We start from the raw sequence: 24251 nt of genomic DNA, 5'->3' as shown, positions 1-24251 counted from the left end.
TACTTTTCTAATCTATTTACCGCTATACACCATATTCTAATGGCTGAATAGGGACTTCTCAAGATGAAATAAGAATAACTGAACACATATGCCTCTCCTTCCCTCTCCGCCTTCTGATTATTGACTGGCTCATCAACAGAGAACAAGATTTACTTTGGCATTCACATCATACCAGGGTCTCACCTGGGGGATCTGGATTTCAAAAGGATAAGTCACAACTTGCCTTATTTAATAACTAGACTACCATGCTGCATTCAAGAAGCAACTCTCACATAACTGGCTTCTGTGGTCCTATTTGTGGTTCCCACAGTCACTCACAGCAGGAGCCCCTTGGATGCAGAACCAATTTTTTTTGTCATTGTCCATCCCTGACGTCTCCTGGATCTACATACCAGCTCAAGCAGTGGGTCTATGAACATGCAAAGATGCTCATTCCCCATTCCACCACCATTCTTTTCTATAACTTTGGTTCAGAAATACAGTAATACAGGTCAAACACATAGTAGGAGTACTGAAAAGCCTAAAGGCAGGAGAATAGACCCACTATTCACCATGTGTGTATATTCACTGTTGTTCAACTCTCCTTCAATGTCTTCTATGTCTAGTGGAGCACCATCCCCAGACAGAGGCCTCTTCATATACTTCTGTGATTCCAGCCATTAATAATTGTTAATATAACCTTTCTATTGCTGTGACATGACACCATAACCAAGGCAACTTATTGAGGAAGGAGTTTATTGGAAGCTTACAGTTCAGCCTCATTGCAACCACAAAGAGAAGAAGAAATTAATCTCTGCCCTCGGTCTGTGATAACAGGCTTGAAAGTAGACCTGTGGTTTTATAGAGTTTGACTAAAAGAGAGCAACCATTATTGTCTAGAAGTTTTGTGTTTTATTAGGCTGTCTCTTCTCTGTGTCCTATGACTACAGGGAAACAGGTTTTTCTTAGGATAATGTTTTGTAAGGGATTTTTGTTGGTTTTTGTTTTTTAATGTTTCTGGGTCACTGTGTATTTCAACACCACCCAGGGATATGTATGTGGCAAAGAAGAGGAAGAAGAAGAAGAAGAAGAAGAAGAAGAAGAAGAAGAAGAAGAAGAAGAAGAAGAAGAAGAAGAAGAAGAAGAAGAAGAAGAAAAAGAAGAAGAAGGAGGAGGAAGAGGAGGAGGAAGAGGGGGAGGAGAAGGAGGAGGAGGAGAAGGAGGAGGAGGAAGAAGAGGAAGAAGAGGAAGAGGAGGAGGAAGAGGAGGAAGAGGAGGAAGAGGAGGAAGAGGGGGAGGAAGAGGAGGAGGAAGAGGAGGAAGAGGGGGAGGAAGAGGAGGAAGAGGGGGAGGAAGAGGAAGAGGAGGAGGAAGAGGAGGAAGAGGGGGAGGAAGAGAAGGAGGAAGAGGGGGAAGAGAGGGAGGAGGAGCCTCAGAGGACTCACCATCTCACCACTGTGTCATTCTCTCCCCTGCTAGAATCGTTTTTTCTATTTTTTTATACATAATACATAACATTGGAGCTCACAGGCGGACTTCAGAGAAGGAATAGAGACTTGCAACCACTCATCTTATCCACGCCAGAAATCCATGGTTGTTTTATGGTAGCAATTTTTCTCAGGTAAATTGGGTAGGTATAATTTCACAGCCTCCATATGTACCAGAAGCACGTATTCAAGGACTGGAAACTACAGAGGCACACTGTCTCCCGAGTGGATATAGTGGGATGTGGCAACCAATGAGCCATATGTTGTTTATTTGTTCGTGACATGCCAACTCTGGCTTTATTGATAATATCACTTCTGCGTTTCGCAGCAGCCTGCGTGCCTCAGCTGCGGTGGCTTGCTTCCTTGATGTTCAGTATTTGTCTCGGGGATGTTGATTCTCCGTTCTCTTCCCCATCTGTTACAGAGAACCATCACTCTAAGATCTCACAATGGCAGCGACATTATCCGTACTCTTCTCAGCACCTCCCTGTCTCAATTTTCATCTTCCTGACTTGACTGCCCCTGTACTATGCTCTAACAGAATGGCCTCAGTGGCAGCCAACCCCATCAGCTGGACATCTGTCCTGTGCTTGGGGTATAAGTCTTGTGGCTTTGATTATAGCACTACCAGTATCCCCACATCCCCAGCCTTGACCTGACAGTTGTTGATCAGCTTGACAGCAAAGCATGCTGGGAAGAGACTGTAAGACGCAAAACTTTCAAATGCAAACCTGACATTAAGCTTTCTAGATTCTCATTTTTCTTGGATGTTTAGTCAAGATGACACAGTGTATCTAGGTATCTCAAAACACCTTTCTTGCCTTCCAAAGCTCCTTCCACACTCCTTTGTCTCCTTCTCTAAATTCCTCCCACGTAGCTCCTCTGTTAGTTATGTCCCTTCCTCTAAGATGTTCTTTTTATATTACCAAGGCTTCTTTGGTAATCAATTTTACGGCTCTAAATATTGTCTACATATTAATGATCTCTAAATTTCTATCTGTAGCTTAGAGCTGTCTCCCAAACTTCACAGCCATGTGTTCAATCTCCTGTCCAACATGACCAGTAGAATGTTTATGGCAAATTCAGTAAGTCCACATTTGAACTCTCCCTTCTCCAACATAACAGATGGGCCCACAACTCATCTAAAATCTTTGGGCTTATTCTTGACCTCGTCCCAACGTTGTCGGGGACAGAGGAAGTGCTGAGTGAGTAAACTCCTGAATGGAGGTGTTGTATTGACATGAGCAAAGCCATGTGGAAGACTCCAAAGCCTCAGCTCATGAAAGTGGCAAAGCCTTCCCTAGGTGAGGCTCAGAGGGATGTGAAAGCTCTCCCAGGGAATCTGAGTGCTTATGGACAATTGGTTCGTGCATAGAAAGACTAGCAATGGCAGCTTCCTCCAGATGTTTACAGCCTGTGTGCTGAAGATGATGGCACACACCTTTAATCCCAGCAGTGAAGAGGTAAAATTCTCGAGGCTAGCCTGATCTTATAGAGCCAGTTCCAGAACAGCCAGAGCTGCACACAGAAAGCCTGTCTCAAAAGCTAAAAGAACAAGATGAGAGCCTGAGACTGCTCACCTACAGAGACTAGCTAACCCTTCCCCCTGTGTTCCTATTAAACACACAGGTTCTGGGTTGGGACCTGTAGCAGACTCCAGTGGAGCCCAGTTTACTCTATGTATATCTGTGTCTGTTTTTTCTCCAACCCCTCAACATCCCTAGTCAGGGTTCCAGAACACAAGCCTTGAAGAACACAGCACTAGACAGTCCTACTTTGAACTCATGGGCAGAACCTACCCAGCATGTGTCCCGGTGATTTCCACATTTTCCCTGCTGCCTCCTGAGCCAAGCTACCTTCATCTTTCATCTGCTAACTGCAGACAGCTTCCTATTAGGTCTCTCTTCTGCCTGTATGGTCCTGCTCCCCACGGCTTTCTCAGTATTATAATCACAGTGATACTTTAAGCTGTAAGCCAAGGGGGTTAAAAAACAACCCAGTGGTTCAGAATGCTTACTGCTCTAGCAGCAGACTAGAATTTGGATCCCCGAACACATAATAGGCAGCTCACAAGTTCTTGTAGCTCCTGAGAGTGTCTCTTAGCACACACACACACACACACACACACACACACACACACACACACACACACACACATACACACATACACATACATGCAAATATAATATTTTTAAAGCTAAAATAATAACAATAATAGAAATGTAAGTCACACCATCCTCCTCTCAAACACAGAGTAAAAACTGAGGTCTGTGTAAGAGCCTCTACGTGGCTGCTTGTTTCTCAGTGTGACTTCTACCCCTTCCTACATGTACTAGCCCCAGTGTGGTGGTGTGAAGATCATATATTTGAATATAAGATCATATATTTGAATGCATGCTCATTAGGGAGTGGTGGCTCTTGACAGGGCTTAGGAGGTGTGGCCTTGTTGGAGTAGGTGTGGCCTTGTTAGAAGAAAGGATGTGTATGTCACTGGAGGTAGGCCCTGAGGCTTCAAATGTTCAAGCCGGGCCGAGTCTCTCTCTCTCTCTCTCTCTCTCTCTCTTTCCCTCCCTGATGCCTATGGATCCAGATATAGAACTCTCAAGCTACTTCTCTAGCACCATGTCTGCCTGCATGCCTCATGCTTCCTGCCATGATGACAAAAGACTCTCTCTACCATTGAACTATAAGCCAGCCCTAATTAAATGTTTCCCTTTATAAGAGTTGCTGTGGTCATGATGTCTCTTCATAGCAACAGAACATTGACTAAGACATCCAGTTTCTAGCTGGTCCTGGAGCAGTCTACGTACCCTTACCAGAGTCTTCACCCTGGCTAGTCCTATTGTTGAAAATTCTTACCATAAACTTATGCTTAGCTCAAATCTCTGCCTTTTACAGAAACACCTTCCAGATGAACCCTATCGGAACCACACTAATATTACAATCTCCACCACCCTCACTAGCATTCCTATCTCTTACTGGGTATAACTTTAATTTTTTTAAATCTTATTTTTATTGATGGTTCTTAAGTGCTTTAACCTTCCTTTTAGCCTACTACTCACCAGAGGTAGTGGGAAAGAAAGGATACAGGGGAAGTAGACCTGTTTAGAAAAATTTTTTGGATTAATTGCTATCTGTGGTGTCTGGAAACTCACTGGCAGTTTAGTTCACGGGTCAGCAGCAGCAGTTCCGTCCACTCACAAACATTTATGGATACACCAATAGTCTAGTTCAGTAGAGTCAGGATAGCAAACAGGGCTCAGTAGTGGTGGCACTTCCTAGCAGAGACAGCCAGGCCTCGGTCTCATCACGAGTCAGCAGGAGGGACCAAGGCCAACAGGAATGCCAGGAGAAGTTCTCTGCTGTGTCTCTCTCAGGGAAGCAAAGATCAGCAAAGCACGCGATCCACACTGGGTGTTTTGTTTCGTTTTGTTTCTTCCATAATACATATCATGTTTAACATAAATACTAATTCATAATGTCATTAAGCTTATTGACCATTGTCTACTTTCTCTGTGAGGAAAATAAGCTCTCTGAAAGCAAGAGCATCTTTCTTTGTGCACTGATAAACCCAAATGACTTAGAAGATGTCCCCCATGCACAAAACAAATATAGGTTGGGTGTAAGAATTCATCTCATTGGAAGAAATGCATCAACCAAAGAATATTTATATGGAAATTCAGTTCATAACTTAAAATTATAAATAAAAACTAAAAATGACTCAAGTATGATTGCATAGTAAATAAAATTAAAGGTTGTAGAACTAAGATCAATAATCCAAAAGTTGAAACTCTGAAATTCATATGTTTTACTGTGAGGAGAGAGAAATACTCAGGGGAAGCTAATACACATGCTGGCATTACGCACACAGTCCTGTTACACTCAGTTACCTGGGCTGTAAATCCAAAGGATTAGAAGCAAGCTGTTCTGTTTCTACGAGAGTAGACAAGACAGAAGCTAAAGGGCAGCAGCCTTTCGCAGCATAAAAACAGAAACAAAATGTAAGTAGGCAAACTAAAAATAAATGTAAATTTTGGGGGCATCTGGTACCACAACAGATAATCCACACCCTTCACGGTCATGATATTGTCCCTCAAGACACTTAGAGTCAAGAGAGTGGGTGTCAACTGAGATACTGAACATGAGGTAGAAAGAGAAAAATAATACTCCATACACGTTGGAAAAAGTCATAAGAAATATCATTTAAGTATTTCTACTAGATTCATTAGTTAATGCTAAATGTTGGTGATTTAGGAGATAAATGTTTTTGAAATTAACTTCTGTACAGTGTAACTGAAGACTGCAAATAACCACGTTGTAAAGCCTTCAGCTTCTTGAATGTACAAAATGATCTTATAATACAAGGCAGAGCATACGCTGATCAACCTTTACATTCAGGGAGGGTTTTCAGAACTCTACGTCTGACATTTTTATGATCTAGAACAAAGCCCAAAAATTCTTAACTACGCTTATAGGGGTGTGTCTAAGAGGACGCATCAGCAGTGGGCCCAGGGTTACACCAACAACATCCACAAGGTGAGACTTGGAAGGGCTACCAGGCTCCTCCTGTGCCTTACCTTGATTGTCTTTGAGATAAGGATTCCACGTCTAGAGAAATTCTTTATTAGAAATACAATTATTTCTGATAGAGATGGCACATTACACTTCTCAACACGTTAGCTCAGATTCCTTTGTTAATGGCTAAGACATTTAGAACAATGGGGCTCTAAACAAACAGATGCAAGATAGGCTGGCCCTGCCTTCTTCAGTCCACTTCAGAGGTGAGTCCCAGGGTAGCTGTAGAGAGAATCTCTTGTGTACTGTGTGGAAGCATCACCTGTCAATAAAAATCTGATGGCCAATAAGCTGAGGCAGGATTAGAAGGTGGGACATCCAGCAGATAGAGGGGAACTCTGGGACAGAGTCAGACTCAGGAAGATTCTCACCCCCCACCCGCAGACTTAGAAGAAGTTGGAAATATGAAACTGAGGGCAGGTAACTAGCCTTGTAGCAAACACAGAACAGTATAAACAAGCTAATGGGAACAAGCCTAGCTTATAGCATTGTAAATAAAAATAAGTCTCTGTCCTTATTCGGAAGCTGGGGCAGGCTTAGTAAAAGCACAAACAGTTATAAATGGTGTTCAGTGTGAGGCTATTAGAATTCAGGCTCAGAGCCTGAGGAAAAAACCTTGGTTACAGATATCTGCTTTGTTCTTCTTAGTAGAGAGGATGGTCAACAAGAGAGGTAGAAGACAGACGGAAATGTCAACCTAAGGTGTCCAAGCAGGAGGGGAGACTAGAAACAATCAACAAGGAACATCTGAGTACAGCAAACATTTGAAATGGCTCCTACAGGGCTCCTGGGATTCAGTCATGTGGAAAGATAATTGTGAAGGCTAAGACTTGACATAGGCTATCATTCTGCCAACCACAGCATTTGTGGTGTCCTGAAGGGATATAAAAAAAGGGAGAAAAAAGCTCAGCCCATATAAGCCATATGATTTCAGCCAATAAAAAAAATTATAAAAACATTAAGCTGGGGAGGGGGGGTTGGAAAGATAATTCAGAATAACTGTCTCCTCTTCCAGAAGCTATGAGTTCAATTCCTAGCAACCACATGGTGGCTCACAACAATCTATAATGAGTTCTGATGCCCTCTTCTGGTATGCAGGTATACATGCAGATAGAGCACTCATACATTAAATAAATAAATAAATAAATAAATAAATAAATAAATAAATTTCTTTTAAAAATTAAGCTGGGTGTGGTGATACATGCCTTTAATCCCAGCACTCAGGAGGCAGAGGCAGGCAGACTTCTGAGTTCGAGGCCAGCCTGGTCTACAGAGTGAGTTCCAGGATAGCCAGGGCTATACAGAAAAACCCTGTCTCAAAAAAACAAAAAAAAAAGCAAGCCTCAGACAACCACCAGTCCAGCACTAGGGTGTCTGGACAAGGAGCTAGTCTGAGATGACCACCAGTCTAATGCACAGGCCTTGATGGGCTGACAGGGTGGGGAGTGAGCTGGAGACTAGAAGAACCCTGCTAGGGACCACGGGTCCTGGGCAGGAGTGAGCCTGAGACAGATGACCCTCACATGGCACCACTCGGATGGGCCCAGATGAATAGCAAGCCAGAGACAACCACTAGACTAGGACCATGGTGCCTAGACAGGGAGCTAGCCTGAGGTGACCACCGGTCTGGTACCACACAGGCTGAGGTGGGCAGACACCTGGTGCCGTAATGCACAAGCAGGGCCTAGCTCTCCTGAGATGACCCCAGACACTCTGTGTCAGTGACCTGCTGCAACAGACAGGAGAGAGGGCCCTGCACCTTACCTGGGCAGCACAGTAGAGCTGACCCGGGTTGTAGGGGTACAGGTGAGCTGATCCCGAGGGTGTGAGCATGGGAAAGCCAGAGAGATGACCAGCTTAGAGAGCTCTCAGGCCCAGATCCAGGGTATTGAACTGGCCCATCTCAACATCCACCCCATTCATTGATGAACTGCTGGAGTGCACAAAAGGGGCTGGTCCTATAGATCCAAAATTACTGGATGTCCATGACACAGGGCAACAACAGGATATCCAAGAGGAATCACAGTGACGATCCAGTATTGACGAAGTAGCAGAAGACAGAGGCTGCATACCAGACCAACGAGTCATTGGCCATTTATGAATAAAATGTATGGACAAAAAGGCATACTGTGGGACACCTGTGACACACTGCAACTTCCACAGTGAGATTTTTTTTTCTCTGTTGCAGGGGAAGTTGCAAGGGTAGAGGATGGGTATGAGGGGAGAGGGAGATAAGTGGGATTGGGTCCATGTTGTGAAATTCACAAAGAACCAAAAAAAGTTTAAAAAAAAAAATAACAATCACCTAGGAAATGATCATCCTGTATGTGTTGGGGGATGTTTTTGTGCGCTGTGTATTAAATTGCTGATTTCTGTTGCAATTCAATCTGGTTGCAGTCTGGACTTGATAGTGTCACTATTCTGAAGCATTTCCTGATTCATTGTTCTCCATTGTCTTCTGACTGTCAGTAACGAGCTGATCAGCCTTTAGCTGGGCAGGAGAGGATAAGGCAGGACATCAGTGCCCTGAGAGAAAAAGAGAGGGTCTCAGGTGGGCCAGGGAGTTGCCAAGAGGATGTGACTGAACAGGTGCCATCAAGAAACCAAGATGATAGGTAATTCCATGTGGCTGTGAAGTGGCCCAGGCCAGCATAATCAGGTTAGAATAGATGAGTATCTGCCCAGCTATAGTGTCTGATGCTTATCAATAAATATAAAGGTGTCCATGGCATTATTTGGGGGAAAGGGCAGGTTAGATAAGCCAGTTCTTTTACATGGAGGTGTTCTATGATGTTCACTTAAAGGTCATGAAGTCGCTGAATCTGGGCTAAAATATGGTAAAACACACTCAGATCAAAGACACTGCAAGAAGTGCAGTGGAACCTATGACCCGCTATCTCTGGTTGATAAGGTTTCGACAATTTCTTTATTTGGCCCCAATTAAAAGGTAGTTTCAATTATAGCCTATAACTTTTTAAAGCCAATGTTTTGGGGTTTTTTTTTTTCCAATCAGGGAAGGATAAAGATGTTATTACATGTTACTTGGTAATAATATCAGAAATAAGGGAGAAGAGAGAGGAGTACTGTACAGACCTGTGCCCCGCCCAAGACTCCTAACCCAAGGAAGGAGGATGACAAGCTGGTAACTGGGTCACAGGTAGGCATTTCCACGGTACTGCTGCCCAGCTACATTTCTTATATCTAGAAACAAGGAATTAAAAAACTTTACAAAGTTTTCCTCTTCCATAATTCCCTGTCTGCCCATCTTTAATATTTTCAGATCTTCTTTTAATTCCTTCAAGATTATTGCCTTGAGATAAACTCACATCAGGGAAGTCTCCCCTGAGTAATGATGTAAATAAACAGAACACAGCACGTGAAATCAGCCTTATGTGCCGCTGGTCCTGACCAAAAAGAAATAGATTTAAACACTACTTTTCTATTCATAGGGGCATTTTATGGTAGAATTTGTCTGTGGCAGATTGAAAAACCAATAGTAGGTAAGCAAATACCATAAAATCAAGTTCAACTATAATGAAGAAATCAAGAAAACCTCACTATTTAGGCAATTACTTCACATTCTTGTTATTTTTTTTACTGCCATTCTTCGCTCTCTTCTCAATGATGGCTGTATGTATTTCCTAAGGATGATGACTAATATATGTATATATTTAAATTATTTCGATTTTATTATCTTTTAGGTAACCAAAGCAACAGCTGAGTTAACTAGTCCCCACTTCTGAGTTCTACTTACTTAACTGAGGCATTGTTTGCTTGCCCATTTCTCCTGAGACTGGAACTTCTGATAAGAGCAACAAGCCATATAGTAGTCCTCCAAACCCACAGGGAGTTAAAAATTAAATTTACTTTGACATTCAGAACCTGTTGAATGTTGAATTGTAAAACGCACCGCTGAAGTTAAGATAAATATCCAAGCACATCTGAAAAGGTAGGAAGCAAAGTGGTCGAGATAGCATCAGATTCAATTGAGGGGAAGATAAGGTGTATTTGCAAGCTTATGATATTGTGCAGCTACGGCAGCTGCAGATGAGCGAACACAGGAACACATGCTCCATTCACACTGAGCCAGTGGGGTTCCCAGCCTGGCTGGGCCGGGAGATCTGCTTTGTGTATAAAGCTGCCATCGGTAATGGCGCCCTGTTGTAGCAAGAGAGGACTCCCTAACTGTGCTCTAATAATCTGGATATCCACATGGGATTCCTGATGTAAGTTTTTAAAGTATCTTAGACAAAGAAAATTTAAAGCCAGGTCAGAAGCCAGATAATCCCAGCTCCACGACTTGGGTTATCAAAAACCATCAGGGAAGTCTGGTGTAGGCAGCCACCCTAACATCAGCATAAAAGACTCTCTTCTCAAGTGAGCTTCAAGTTTTGACATAAGAAAGCAAAACATATTGCTGAATCATGACGAGGAAACCATGATAAGAACCCAACACACACACATACACACACACACACACACACACACACACGCACACACATACACACACACAAATGTTCTGAAAAGGCAAATGATAATGACAGGAAAAAATGTTCAAGCCAGCCAACAAACCCTTCAAACAGGAAACTGGCAGGGTTTCTGGGCCATTTCCTTCTAGGACTTTGGCCTCAGTGGCTCCCCACAGGCACTGAGTTCACCCCTGATAAAACTAAGCCGGGTGAACACAAACCTGAAAGCCATCCTTAAGGAAGGGCAAGGACAGGGTTTGGCTTCATAGCCAAGGTCAAGGCACGCTCACACCCCTGCCTCTTCTGCCTTAATAATGGTCAGCTGCTCTCTAAAGACAGATTTCTTTTTCCTGGAAAAAAAAAAAAACCAAACCAATTATTATACTGGAAAACACTAAGCATGGTGGTAGAGTGCACTCCTATAATCCCAGCAATCAGGAGGCTGAGATTACGGGTGTGAATTCAAGTCCGGGGTGGACTTCAGATCCTGTTTAAAGTCATAAAGGGAGGAGAGAGAAGTGGGGAAAAGAAGGAAAGAGGGAGAAAAGCAAGGGTTAAAAACTAAAATGAATTGTATACTTTTTATATCTTTAGAAAACATTTTTTCTTTAATGTGCATTTTGCTTGCATGTGTGTATGTATATCTATCATGTGCATGCCTGGTGTGTATGTAGGTCAAAAGAGAGCATCAGACTTCCCTAAAACTGGAGCTGTGGGTGGACTCAAATCTACATTTGAGTCTCAATGTAGATGCTTGTAACCAAATTGCGGTCATCTGTCTTAAGTGCTGTATTGCTGTGAAGAGACACCATGACCAAGGCAACTCTTTGGAGGCTTGCTTACAATTTTATTAGAGGGTTCATCCATGATCATCTTAGCAGGTGGGAAACAGACAGGCATGGAGCCAGAGCAGTACCTGAGGGCTTCACATCCTAATCAGCAGGCGTCAGGCAGAGAGAGAGACTGGGGTTGAAGTCCCAAAGCCCACTCCCAGTAATACATCTTCTCCAACAAGGTCATGCCTACTCCAACAAGGCCACGCCTACTCCAACAAGGCCACACCTCCTAATCCTTCTCAGAAAGGTCCACTTGGTAACCAAGCATTCAAACACATGAGCCTATGGAGGCATTGTCACTCAAATTACCATATCCTCTGTGAGATCAAAAAGTGTTCTTGATCTGTGAGCCACCTCTCTAGTCTTATTTTTTTATATACTTTTGAATAAATAGTATTTAAAAGATAATCCAGGACTGACTAAATGGCTCTATAGGCAAAAGCACATATCATCATGCCTGATGACCTCCTGTGCCCACAAGGTAGGAAAGAACTGATTCCCATCATTGTCCTTTGATGTCCACTCATGGGCTATGACACACATATGTACCCCACATACACACACATACACATACACACATGTATACACACTCACACAATAAATAAACAAATGTCATTTTTAAAAGATAATCAAGGATTCTAAAAGCCTTTATTTATCCATTTTATGAAATTACTATCATCTATTACAGCAACAAAAGTGTTAAAATATGGAATTTTTTTTCAAAGTCAGATCTTGTCACCAAACCAAAGGATGTTACCACATTTATTCCACCCGTACCTTCACCATAGGCACCCATCCAACTGTGCTCTCTAAAATGTCTCATCCATCCATTTGGGTACAGCCTGGATTTAAATTCAATTCAAGAAACTCACAGTTCATTCAAGGTTTTAAATGAAACATTATGTCAATACAAAGACCTTTCTGGCCATCTGCTTTCAAATAACAATGCCTCTAGATCTCCTCTGTCTCTGCTTTCCTTCCGTCATGGCTCTTGTCGCTGATAGGCATGACAGTATAGATGCCGGCACCTGTCTACTCTGTGCCCCTGCTCTGTACACTCTTACCTGTAAACCCTTGCCATGTCTCACAGGTAACTGGCTCCTGTTTGCTACCATATTCCATGCTAGCTGGAAGAGGATCCAGCACAGCGTCAGTTACTCAGCCATGTCCTGAGGCTGACCAAGAGTATCTTTTCATCTGGTATTTCAGTTCACAAAGTCAAGGGCTTTGGTTTTGTCACTGATGGGAATTCCACAAGAATGTCTGGCATATAGAGGCCAAAGTGTATATAGTCATGGAGAGTGGGAAGGAAGAGTGGAAGGAAATTGCTAAGTTTGATCTTTTCCTGCACTGTCTTTGGTCTGGGAAGGTGGGAGCAGGCATGAGGCGGGAGAAGGGTTCAAGCAGAGGGGTGAGAAAGAAATGGCAAGGGACACTGAAGGCAGAGCTCTCTTCCATCACAAATGTGTTTAAAGAGCTGATGGAGACAGCATACAAGATTCAAGCACCCAATCTTACTGTGTGTTCAATAAGTAATTGTGTAATAGCAGGAGAAATCGTCTTCCCCAGGAAAGAGCACACCAACTGGTTATTTAATACCAAATGGCCAACCCTGAAAGCATATATACAAGTAACATATACAGATTTAGGAATATATGCATATATGCCTATAACAACAGTTAGCAGGGAGGGGAAAAAAGGCTGTGAATTTGAAAGCGAGCCAGGAAGGGTATGTGGGAGGACTTGGAGGGAGGAAAGGAAAGAGGTAAATTTTGTAATTATATTATAATCTCAAAACAAAATTTTTAAAAAATATTTTTAAAATATCTCTAAATATATAATGAAACCAATAGACAGATGATAAATAGATAGATAGAGGGATAGATAGATAGATAGATAGATAGATAGATAGATAGATAGACAGACAGACATATATCCAGGGACTTCCTAGCAAAGAAGCAATCAGTACAGTAAAAAGGCTACCACATGGTTTGTCACAGGAGAACTGGCCCCATCCCTCACTGGCAGCCTCGAGTTGGCACTGATGATGATGTGGGCACAGGAGAGCTGGCCCCGCCCCTCATGGGAGGATGCCTCATGGCTCTCCTAGTTGATGACTTCTGGTGTGGATGCAGGCAGAGAAAGACTCATTCTCCCATTCGAGGCCACTAGGAGTTTGACCATGCTCCAGTGTGTATATAGACAACACAAGATGGACATTTTTAATTGGGGGGTGGTACTCACAAGGAAGTGGGAGGTGGGGGCTGACATGAGAAGAATGAGAAGTGAGTGCAGTCAGGGTGCATGATGTGAGATTCTCAAGTAATCAATAAAATAAAGCCGGGCAGTGGTGGCACACGTCTTTAATCCCAGCACTTGAGAGGCAGAGGCAGGCAGATTTCTGATTTTGAGGCCAGCCTGGTCTACAGAGTGAGTTCTGGGACAGCCAGAGCTACACAGAGAAACCCTGTCTTGGAAAACAAAAACAAAACAAAAATCAATAAACTAAAAATACCCCCTCAGAATAGAAAATGTTTGCAAACTATATATCTGGTAAGAACCTAACATCCATAAGATATGACTTCATAAAACTCAATGGCAAAAAGAAAAAAAGAAAGCAAAACAAAATGGGCTAAAAATGGCCAAAAGGACCTGAGTAGACATTTTGCTAACGATGACACACCTCTAGCTATGCCTGTGAGGGTGTTTCCATGAGTAGACATTTTGCTAACAATGACACACCTCTAGCTATGCCTGTGAGGGTGTTTCCAGGGAGACTCAACAGAGGAGGCAAGACACACCTTGAACATGGGTCTTACCACATTTTGATGGTGCTAGACCCAATGAAAAGGAAAAAAGAGCAGCCAGCATTTGTTTCTCTCCTTCTCGACTGAGGATTCGATCTCACCAGCTACCTTGCAGCCCTGCTACATGGACTTAACCTCTTAACTGTGAGCCAAAATAATTCTTCTCTCATATGTTGCTTCTTCTCAGGTATTTAGTCACAGAAACTAAAACAATCTCAGAAGGTGACAGGAGGGTAACTCAGAAGTGCTATGCCAATACATCTGATAACTTAGATGAAATAATAAGTGAACTCCTGAAATACGACCAGAAGAAATAAAAATCTGAGTAGTTCTTTCTCTATTAAAAATATTAAATCTGTCATTAAAAGCCTTTCTACAGACTAGACATGTGGCTCGTGCCTTTCATCCCAGCACTTGGGAGAAACCCTGTCTTGAAAAAACAAAACAAAACACCTGAACCAAATGATACATATTTTTAAACATCAATCTTTGATCACTTCTATTAAAATTAGAGGGGAAATCAAAAATAAAATAGAAGGAAACCAAGACACCAGAAGAATCATGATACTAAAACCTAAAAAAAAAAAAAAAAAAAATTACAAAGTTGCCAGCTTACATCCCTCATTGATAGACCAAAATATCAAGATGATAATATAACATGACAAAGTAGTATTTCAAATAGGAAAAGTTGGATTATCATCAAACCAAGTGTGGTGGTTCAATATGTGATCCCAGTACTCAGGAGGTTGAGGCAGGAGGATGACTGTGGAAGCTGCCTGCAGTTCCAGGACAGCCTAGGTGACATCAGGATTGTGTTTGAAGAAGGAGGAGAGGGGGGAGAGGAGAGGGAGGAGGAAGAAGATGAAGAGAAAATCACTCAAGGTAAATTCTTTACATTTCTAGGAGAAACAAAAAAAAAAGTTTTTTTGAGAAAGAGAAACAAAAATTCACATGGCCATCTTAATTTAAGATTAGATTTGCTTTTAAAATAAAAGCAATCAGAGAAAGGAAATGGAGGGAAGAGACTTACACTTAAAATCCAAGGCAAAACGTAAGTCTTTCCTGTAAAAGAACTCAAAGATGCTTGTCCATCTTCGCCTCTCTTCTTAAAACCTTGTCCTAGAAGTCCTAGCTAGTGATGTTAGGCAAGAAAAATAACAAAAGGCAAAAATAATTAAAACAAATAAGCAAAGCTACTGTTCTTTATAGACATGGTGGTCTCTTAAAAGAATTATACAGCAACTATATATATAAAATCAAACAGGATATCTGAACCTATACACTATGGTCCCCCCAACACTTGACACCTGCACTACACCTTCACAATTTAGAGGTGACCATTCAGCTGCATTCGTATTCCCCAACGATTCTCAACAGAGTTGTCATTCTAAGTATCGGGAACTTTATTCAAATATTCAAGAGCAGAGGTTCAGAAAATGTAACAGCTTGATTCACACTGTTAGTGAATGGGACGGATGGCATTTGAATCCATACCTGGTTAATTCTAAAACAAAGCTGATCTGACAGTGTAACATTTCCAACTTGGAGGCTGGAAATGATGAGGAACCCAAGGATAAGGCCCTGAAAGAAAACAGGAGAATAGAAAGGCAAAGGGAAGAATCGGAGACTGTGTAGATGTCCCTAAGGACATAGATAGCTTCAAGGATTTGAAAATGCAGAATTGTGATGTCATTACTAAAACAGAAAAGAGTGAGAACCTGAGGGGATTGGGGACTGAGAAAGACAAAAACTTTGACACGCACCAGCTTGTTAGATTCCAGGTAGTTTTGACAGCAAATGGCAGAAAGTCTTACAAAGAGTAGTTTCTAGGACTAGTGTGTCCTTTTTTTCACAAGACAGAAAACCTTACCATACACAGTAGCTGAGCAAAGTCAGGACTGGGCCTTGGGCTTCCCCTGGTCTCACCTTTGCAGTTACAAAATGGCTGCCCACAGGCCCATGCCTCCTAGACAGCCAGCGTATCAATATCTCCAGTGTCTATCAGGAAAGCAAAAGCCACCCTAGAATCTCTCAGCACCCTTTCACTTTGTCACTATGGCCAGGACACCTGAACTGGAGGAAGAGCCTGGAAGAGAATCGACTGGTTTTCTTTTCTCTCTGGCTTCTGTGGCAGTGGGAGGGTAAAGGCCGTGTACCTGCAAAATGTCCATAGGACATCACAAGGGAACTGCCCTGGGCAGAGGGACAAATGTATCTCATCTGGGACATGTGCCTTGGGCACAAAATGTGAGTAATCTTCACAGAGCAGGAGACATGGAAGAAAGGGCATGTGTGAAGAGGAAAAAGAGGATTTTGCTTTTCTGCAGGAGACCCACGTGCTTCACAGAGAGGCAGCTGAGTCAACATGGCCAGCTGGAGACTGCTGCTGCCACCAAGGCCAGTCTCCTGTTTTCTTTGGAGTGTACAGCTGCTTCCCTGTCTGCCATCCACCCAGTTATTTCCATCTTCTTCCTCTTAGACCAGAACCTCCCGGAGACTTCATTCTCTGGGAGGAAAAATACAGCATAGAACACAAGCTCTCTTGCCTTTCTTGAGGATGTAGCTTTAAATCTGCCAGAAGCAAAACCAATCACCTATGGCTTGGAGGAGTGGGATGGGAGTCAAAGCTGCTCTAAGGAAGGCTTACGAAAGCTGATAAACCCAGGGGAGTTCAGACAAAAGGCAACGTTAGTCTAACCATCACTAGAAGGGCCAAAAATCCACCTAGGGAAGCCCAAAGAAGACAGGAGGCTGCATTTGCTCTTTTAAGTACCTCTTTTCTATGGAAAATTCAGTCTCCCAGGCTCAGGGCAAAGGACAGACAGCAGGGTCAAGGGTGTGCTGGGCCAGCTGCACTTCTCATAGGCTCAACGGTCCTTGGGCATATCATCTCTCACATCCCCTCTCTGGGGGTATCAGGGCTGGCCATGCTTTTCTTCCTTAAAAATCCTCTGCCAAAGAAACCAGAGCCATAACACTAACCCTGATTAGATACCAGGCTGCACCAGTATATATGTTCCACATGGACACAGCATGTGTTCCCCTGGTCTCGAGCCCCCAGTGAGCAGTCCCCTAAAAAGCTGCACACAGAGAGGTGTCAGACACCACAGAAAGAGATCAATGGACACTGTGTGCCTTTTGATGGAACACCTCCACTCCTCTGTTGAAACTCTCACCAATATATCAAGTCAGAATCTGACCAACCTCTAAACCCAAATGCCAGTATCAAAGGAACGTGTCTCTAAAAAACACCACAAGGAAACAATTAAAATTCAGATGCAAACAAACACCCCAGGATCTAGACATAAATTATTTGCATGCTGATACAAAGTGGAAAAAAAGAAAGTTTTGAAATAAACAAGAAACTTTGGATATTTGAATATATTTAGGAACTAGTATCAAACGTTTTAATGTATACTAATGGCATTCATTTCTTTATAAAGATTCCTTACCTTTCTGAGAGATATACTGAAATGCTTGCAGATTAAATACTACATGAGGGAATTGCTTCAAAATAACCCAGGGGTAGAGCACGGGAGGGTAGGGGGACTCCAATGGGTAAAATACTGCACACAAGCCTGATGACCTACGTCCAGAACCCACATAAATAAGCAGGATTAGGTAGCATGCATCTGTGATCCCAGAACCCTTGTAGCAAGCTGGAAGACAGAGAGAAAAGAATGGCCCAGAAGATCTTGGGTCAGCTAGCATGTCGTACACTATGTGATGGAGGAAAAAATGACCTGCTCCCACAAGATTAAAGGTGAGAAAGAATTCCTGAATGTTCCTGAGCTCAATACCCACACACTGCAGCATATGTAAACCTGCATGCACACATACCATACACATACACCTAAATAAGTAAATAACTAAATGATAGACAGACAGATGATAGATAGATAGATAGATAGATAGATAGATAGATAGATAGTTAGATAGATAGATAGATAATCAATCCTAGGGCCAAAGGAGAATGAATAATGAATGGGCATAAAAGACAGGGCTATCAGTGAGCTAATGATTCTGGGGGGAGGGAAGGATAAGAAAATCTTACTATTCTGTGTATTTATAATGTTACACAATAAAAATAGATTGAATTTTTTAAACAGTTGGTTAAAATAGTCATGAAATATCTCTCCACCCCCACTCCAAAGCCAGAATTTGCATCAGCCAGGATCCAGAAGGAGCAGCAGGGGCAGACGTAGACACGGCTAACCCTTGCCAGAGAGTGGCAGAGGCCACCTAGTCCCAGAGGAGATAGTGTATGTGGCCACGTCACCCAGGCCCTGTGAGCACCTTCTACACTGAGGGCACTGGCAGGTGCTGGAGATAAAGGGATGAATAAACGCAGTGACTAACGTCGAGGGATGGAAAATGAGAAGCGAGCAGGCAGTTACCACGGAGTCTGACCTGTCTTATTACAGTGGACAAAGTGCACCCTGGGAGCTCTTGTGGTAGTCATCTATAGAAGTCGGGACAGCAAAGCTGTCCTCAAGTAGCCCCTAGAATTACCTTGTGATTAGAATTCAATTCCCAGCTCTGAGGCTCTGGGGAAAGAATACACTGCAGGCTGGAGATGTGAGCAGCCTGCCCTCCTGGCAGCCTAGCTCCTCATTGGAAATTCGAGAGATGTGCTTCTGCTTAACTGGATTCCCCGCTCAGCTGGCTGGCCTCTGGTGCAACTGTATTAGCCAAAGGATGAGCAAGTCCACTTGTCCGGTGGTATGGATTTAACATCAAATTAGTGATGTGGCTAGTCTCTAAGGTCTCAAGAGTCTGGTGTCTGTACAACCTTCCCTGAAACATGAAGGAATTCTCAATGTGCTGACAAGTCAAGATTCCTGGAGTGAGTGCAAGGCTACCCCTGAGCCCTGGAGAAAGTCCCAGAGGAAAGCCATTCCTGGGGTCCTGGCTGGTTGACACCAGCCTCCCCCAGAGCCAGAGTTCCCCTCTGTGTGCCTCTTTGATCTTCTCTATCCCTCCAGAGTGGTGCTTCTTTGATTTCTGACTCATCTTCTCACACCATGTGTCCTACAAAGTATTTTGGTTTTAGCAAATGTACTCCTTGATTTCTTTCAATCCCATTCAACCACATCAAAATAGCTAACATACCATCTATATGGGGCTATGTCACATGCAAAGGAACCATGGGGGGGGGTTGCACATACATGCATGTGTATATGTGTGTATATGTGTGCATGTGTTTAAAGGTGTTTAAAGCAACACCTTAGTTGCTTTAAAAGATGACAGTCTTTTTTATATACCCCATCATCCTTGACTTCATCTTCTGCTTCTATTTCAGCCAGTGAGACAATGGTCTTAAAGTAAATGAGTCAACTGCCTTACAGAACTCCAAACCAAAGGAAGGACACAGCACACTCTTTACCAAGAGAAGATAGTTCCTGTTGCCTAAGGAGTTTCCCCATCCCTCCCTGGGGGAGCCTCTCATAAAGAGCAAGCAATGGCAGGGCTTCCTGTGAAGGATCACACTGCAGATACCAAGCTCTGAGCCACAGGCCTCCTTGCAGCCACTCAGCTTTGCCACGTTGGAGTGACAGCAGCCACAGACGATGTGTAACCAAGTAAGTGTGGCTGTGTTCCAATGAAACTGTTGATGCACATTGAAATTTGAATTCACATAAACTTGATGGATCATGAAATATTACTCTTCTTATTTATTTTCCAACCAACCAGGGATTTTAGAGCCATTCTCAGGGCATTTACATGCTATACTTTGCCGATTCCGGCTCTATTGTGATTGAAGCAAGCAATGATTCACAAACTTGGTGATGCCCCTTTACCCACCATGCAAGTGATCAGCTAGAAACAGCACTTAAATCCACAGAAGCCAACTTAAAACCTTTCACTAAAATTAAATAAAGGTCATCAAATTTTTTTAAAGTGCTATCTTACTATTTTAAATCCCCAAAAGTAGGAATGTAATTTCACTTTTAGCTCATCATCCCAGCTCAAGGGACAATCTATGGAAGATCCATAAGCAAGCAGCAAACTTGCTTTGCATTCCCAGTGGGCGCATTACGACTTTTCTCAGCATTGGTTGTACATCCTAATGTCTGACGTCATTCCAATTTTTTGGTGAGTATTTATAGACACCGCCTCAGTCCACCATAGTCCATGACCATAAATCGCTGACACATGGAATGCTTTGCATTTTCTCTCTTTGACCTAAATTACACATCTACATTCTTCGACCTCCTTCTTTACATGTTAAGTTTGGAGTGTTCTGTCCCAACCAGGGTCTTTGTAGGCTTGCCAACCACACACATCCCAGCTTCTGTTCTCCTTTGTATGCTTCACTTCAATTTTCCTTACGTATGTGTTTACTCAGGAAGACTTTCCTATTTCTACTTTCTTTTCCTTTTATTAAAGCTTGGTTGTAGGGGCTGGAGAGATGGCTCAGACATTAAGGGCACTTACTGCTCTTCCAGAGGTCCTGGGTTCAATTCCCAGCACCCACATGACAGCTCACAACCATCTGTAATGAGATCTAGTATCCTCTTCTAGAGTGTAGGCATACATACAGGGAGAACGCTATATACATGATAAGTAAATGAATCTTTAAAAAAAAAAGTTTGGTTGTATATAAGCGGGTGTGAGTGGGGTGTGTGTGGGTGTGTGTGTGAGTGTGTGTGGGTGTGTGTGTGCTATACATATGGATATCAGAAGTCAATGCTGGGTGTCTTCCTTGATCACTTGCAACCCCATTTATAAGACAGGGTACCGTGTTGAATGTGGAGTTCATCACCTTGGCTAGACTGGCTGGCCAATGAGCTTCTGTCTGTGCTTCCCCATTGCTGGGTGTGCAGATGTTTGCTACAATGCCAGGCTTTCTGCACAGGTGCTGGCAGCTCAGGTGTCTGTACGGCAGGCATTTTGCTGGCTGTGCTAGGTGCATGACTCTCTCCTCTATTTCCAATCTCTGGGCTCCTCTTTGTTCAGACTCCTGGTCACTTGGCTCATGCATACATTGGAACTACCTTTCTCAGCTAACCTTGCTATGTGGTCCCAACCTCATAGTCCCAAACACCACTTCACTATATTGGTCCTTCTTTTCTTGGGCACACTTGGGAATGTCCATGATAAAAGACTTAGAAAATAGAGCATCCCTTCCTGTAGTCTAGATTTGGTCACAAAAGGAATTCCAGGTGGGGCGGAAAGGTGAGTCTCTTGCTGTATCTGTGTGCCTTTGCCCATCCTGCTCCTCTGCCTGGTCTGGCCTTCTTATTCTCTATTTTTAATAGAATAACCCTCAGCCTCTTACGTCCAGGCCTGATTCTGCATTTCCAAAGCACTTTACACATCCTTGTTAAAGCATTTATCACTATCACTGGACTGCAGTTACCTAGCTACCCCACCACCACACCCTCAGCCCCTCCCAGCCCAGAAGCAGCTCTCATTTGTTACACCCTGATGCCCGGCACAGAGCCGGGGACAGAAGGCAGCACAGGGAGTTCCCCAGACAGCTTCCATCCCCACTCTCAGCCTTCATTCTCTCTTTTAAAAATTTAACAGACTACATTTAAAATTGCAACTTCAAAATAGGCCTCTCCTAGTGGCTAGCCATGAAACAGCCCCTCCTAAATGACTCTTCTGAGGAATTCTGGAATCAAGGCCACTGAATAGACAAGAAGGTCTTCACACCGTGGAAATAAAACACATACGGGGCACTCCCTAGCTTCTAAAGCACTAGGAAGCCTTTTCCTCCCTTATGCTGGGGGTGAGCCAGGGACACTCAGTTTTGAAACTCAGAAAGTAAAAGTGATGAAGTACAAGCTTAGAAATGGTGGGAGCTCTGAGCCTAAAAGTCCTCAGTTTATTGAGCTGTCCACTCGCCTGCCTTTCAGTAACATGAGGCTCAGGAAGAGGAGGGTCTTTTTGTTGTGGGTTTTTTTCAGTTTTGTTCACTTTTATTTTTGTTTTGTTTTTGTTTGGTTTGGATTTTGGTTTGTGTGTGTGTTTTGTGGGTTTTTAAATTTTATTTTATTTTATTTTGGTTTTTTGTTTTTTTGGTTTTTTGATTTGTTTGTTTTTCCCATTATGAATGGTGGCATTAAACTGTGGCACCATGCTCTAGAAATCCCTTCATAATACAACCACGCGGGTGGAAGCACAAGAACAGACATCCACTCCACTCCACTCACACTGCTGCTGCTCCATGACTTTGCCATAAGAACTCACTGACTAAAGGATTCCCAGCAAATTACTGACTGTGCGCTATGCAGTTCTGCAAAGAGAAATATGTTGCTTATTACCCCAAATTATCACTCGCGAGGAAGCACTATTTATAGGTTAAGAGCAACCTCCTGATTACCTCTTGTCTTATAATTCACTTTTCCTAAAGTATTAAATTTAGATTACTGATCACATTAGCAGACTCTCGGCTTAAATATGCCTTTAATTCTTCCACAGAATTCTGTATGACTTAACCATCTCTTCAACTGTCTTACTGTTTACTGCATATAATTTCTCTAATATTAGAACATACCATTTTAGTCAGAAATGGGGTAATGCCTGCCAAAAATATTCTTGCTACTGTGTAGTAACTAAAAGTCAAGATTGTTTATCACATTACGTTATTCAAATGAGTTATTTAGTTCTTTTCAGTTAGTTAATATCTTTCATCAAAGGCCTATAATAGTAGAACAGGCACAGCAGGCCACTCTTAAGATCCTCGAGTTTGATCCGGTCACAAATCTGTTCATTGAAAAATTTTCAATATGGCAGAGCACAAAATAATTCCCACAAATGCAAATTTGGATATCATGCAGATTGCTGCAAGATATGAATCACTGGCCTTTGGCACTGAACTCTGAAATTCAGAGGCAGTTCACTCTGTGAGATATTTTGCTTGTTTCTTTCAAAGTTCAGATGCATCACCTTTCTCCTTAGGGTAATAAACTATAATTGCGAACATACTGTGTAATGTTTACTGTTACATTTGCAATCTGGACAAACAGAAAATTACACCGATAGAGCCCAAGAAACAACTGCAGTGTGTTGTCACCCAGGGCACCTCACCTTCGTCAGAGGCTGGCTGGCCAGAGTCTCTGCGGTTTAAATTCCTCTTTAGAGTGAGGGTCTTTTCTGCAGAAGATTAAGACGCCTCCCTGTGACCTTCCTAACACAGACCTTGAGAGAGCGCCCGCGGGAAGAGGGCTGTGAATTTCAGCAAAAGACTTGACAGCTCCACTGAGTCCCTCACACTTGGTCCCCCCACCCCCAAACAAAAAAGGTGACTCCGCACCTGCATGAATACCCCCCTTCTCCCCGCCCTCCTAGAAACTTAAATGACATTCTCCCTGAGCGTCTGGACAGCCTGGAGCCCTCGTGCATGCACCCTCCCTGGTCTTAAGGCCATTGGAAACCACCCACCCACCCACGAGTGGAGCGTGGAGTCGCAGCCGGGCGGAAGGGGACCAGGGCAGGCTGGCACCTTGTCCCCCCACGGCGCCGCATTCTGTTCCCGGCACGTGGAATGCTCTCCCGCAGGTGGCACCCCACGAGTGCCCCCCCCCCGAGACCCAGACCCCGCACCCCACCCTACCTACCTTTTATCCAGGCAGGCGATCCACTCGGCCGAGGACGGAGAGTGTGCAGCGTGCGCAGCGACCATGTTGGGCAGCAGCGCGCGGTGGCCCCGGGCCGCGGCCACCTCCCGCGCGCCTCCCGGCGGGCTCCCGCGGCCTGCGGGGCGGGGACCGAGGGGCGGGCCAGGCGCGAGGCCCGCGCTGCACTGCGGCGCCCGCGTGGGAGCCCCGCCGCCCCGCCCGCCCGCCAGGAGCGGCGACCCACGACACCTGCGGCAGGTGCCCCGCTCTGCCAGGCCCGCGTCTACCCTCACCTCGGGGGTGAGGGGGCGGAGGGGGAGGGAGACTCTGCTGCCAGTGCCACCCGGGTGCGCGTGGGGAAGGGATGTCAGACTCTATATATTTTTCATACGGCAAATGCCACTAAAATGGCTGCTGCCTCTCCGTTTCCTTAGAAACCCATTAGTCCTTCTCGATGGCTGTCAAAACTTGCTAGCTGCTCCTGGCTCACCTTTACAGTCTCCCGTTTAAATAGGGATGAGAGAGGGCA

The 24251-nt window shown here is 43.7% G+C and overlaps 1 protein-coding gene across 2 annotated transcripts in view; it reads right to left on the bottom strand.

The window, feature by feature from the left end:
* Rapgef4 (Rap guanine nucleotide exchange factor 4) overlaps nt 1-23872 on the bottom strand; it is a 293101-nt gene extending 269229 nt beyond the window's left edge. For both annotated transcript variants that reach the window (XM_031370606.1, XM_031370607.1), the window contains exon 1: nt 23723-23872. In XM_031370606.1, the coding sequence (XP_031226466.1) occupies nt 23723-23787 (65 nt within the window). In that variant the 5' untranslated portion in view covers nt 23788-23872. The remainder of the gene's footprint in view (nt 1-23722) is intronic.
* Between the last annotated feature and the right edge of the window lie 379 nt (nt 23873-24251).

Source organism: Mastomys coucha, unplaced genomic scaffold (assembly GCF_008632895.1).
Source record: "Mastomys coucha isolate ucsf_1 unplaced genomic scaffold, UCSF_Mcou_1 pScaffold15, whole genome shotgun sequence".
NCBI lineage: Eukaryota > Metazoa > Chordata > Mammalia > Rodentia > Muridae > Mastomys > Mastomys coucha.
The sequence above is the reverse complement of the archived record's forward strand: the minus strand, read 5'-3'. Positions and strand labels throughout refer to the sequence as shown.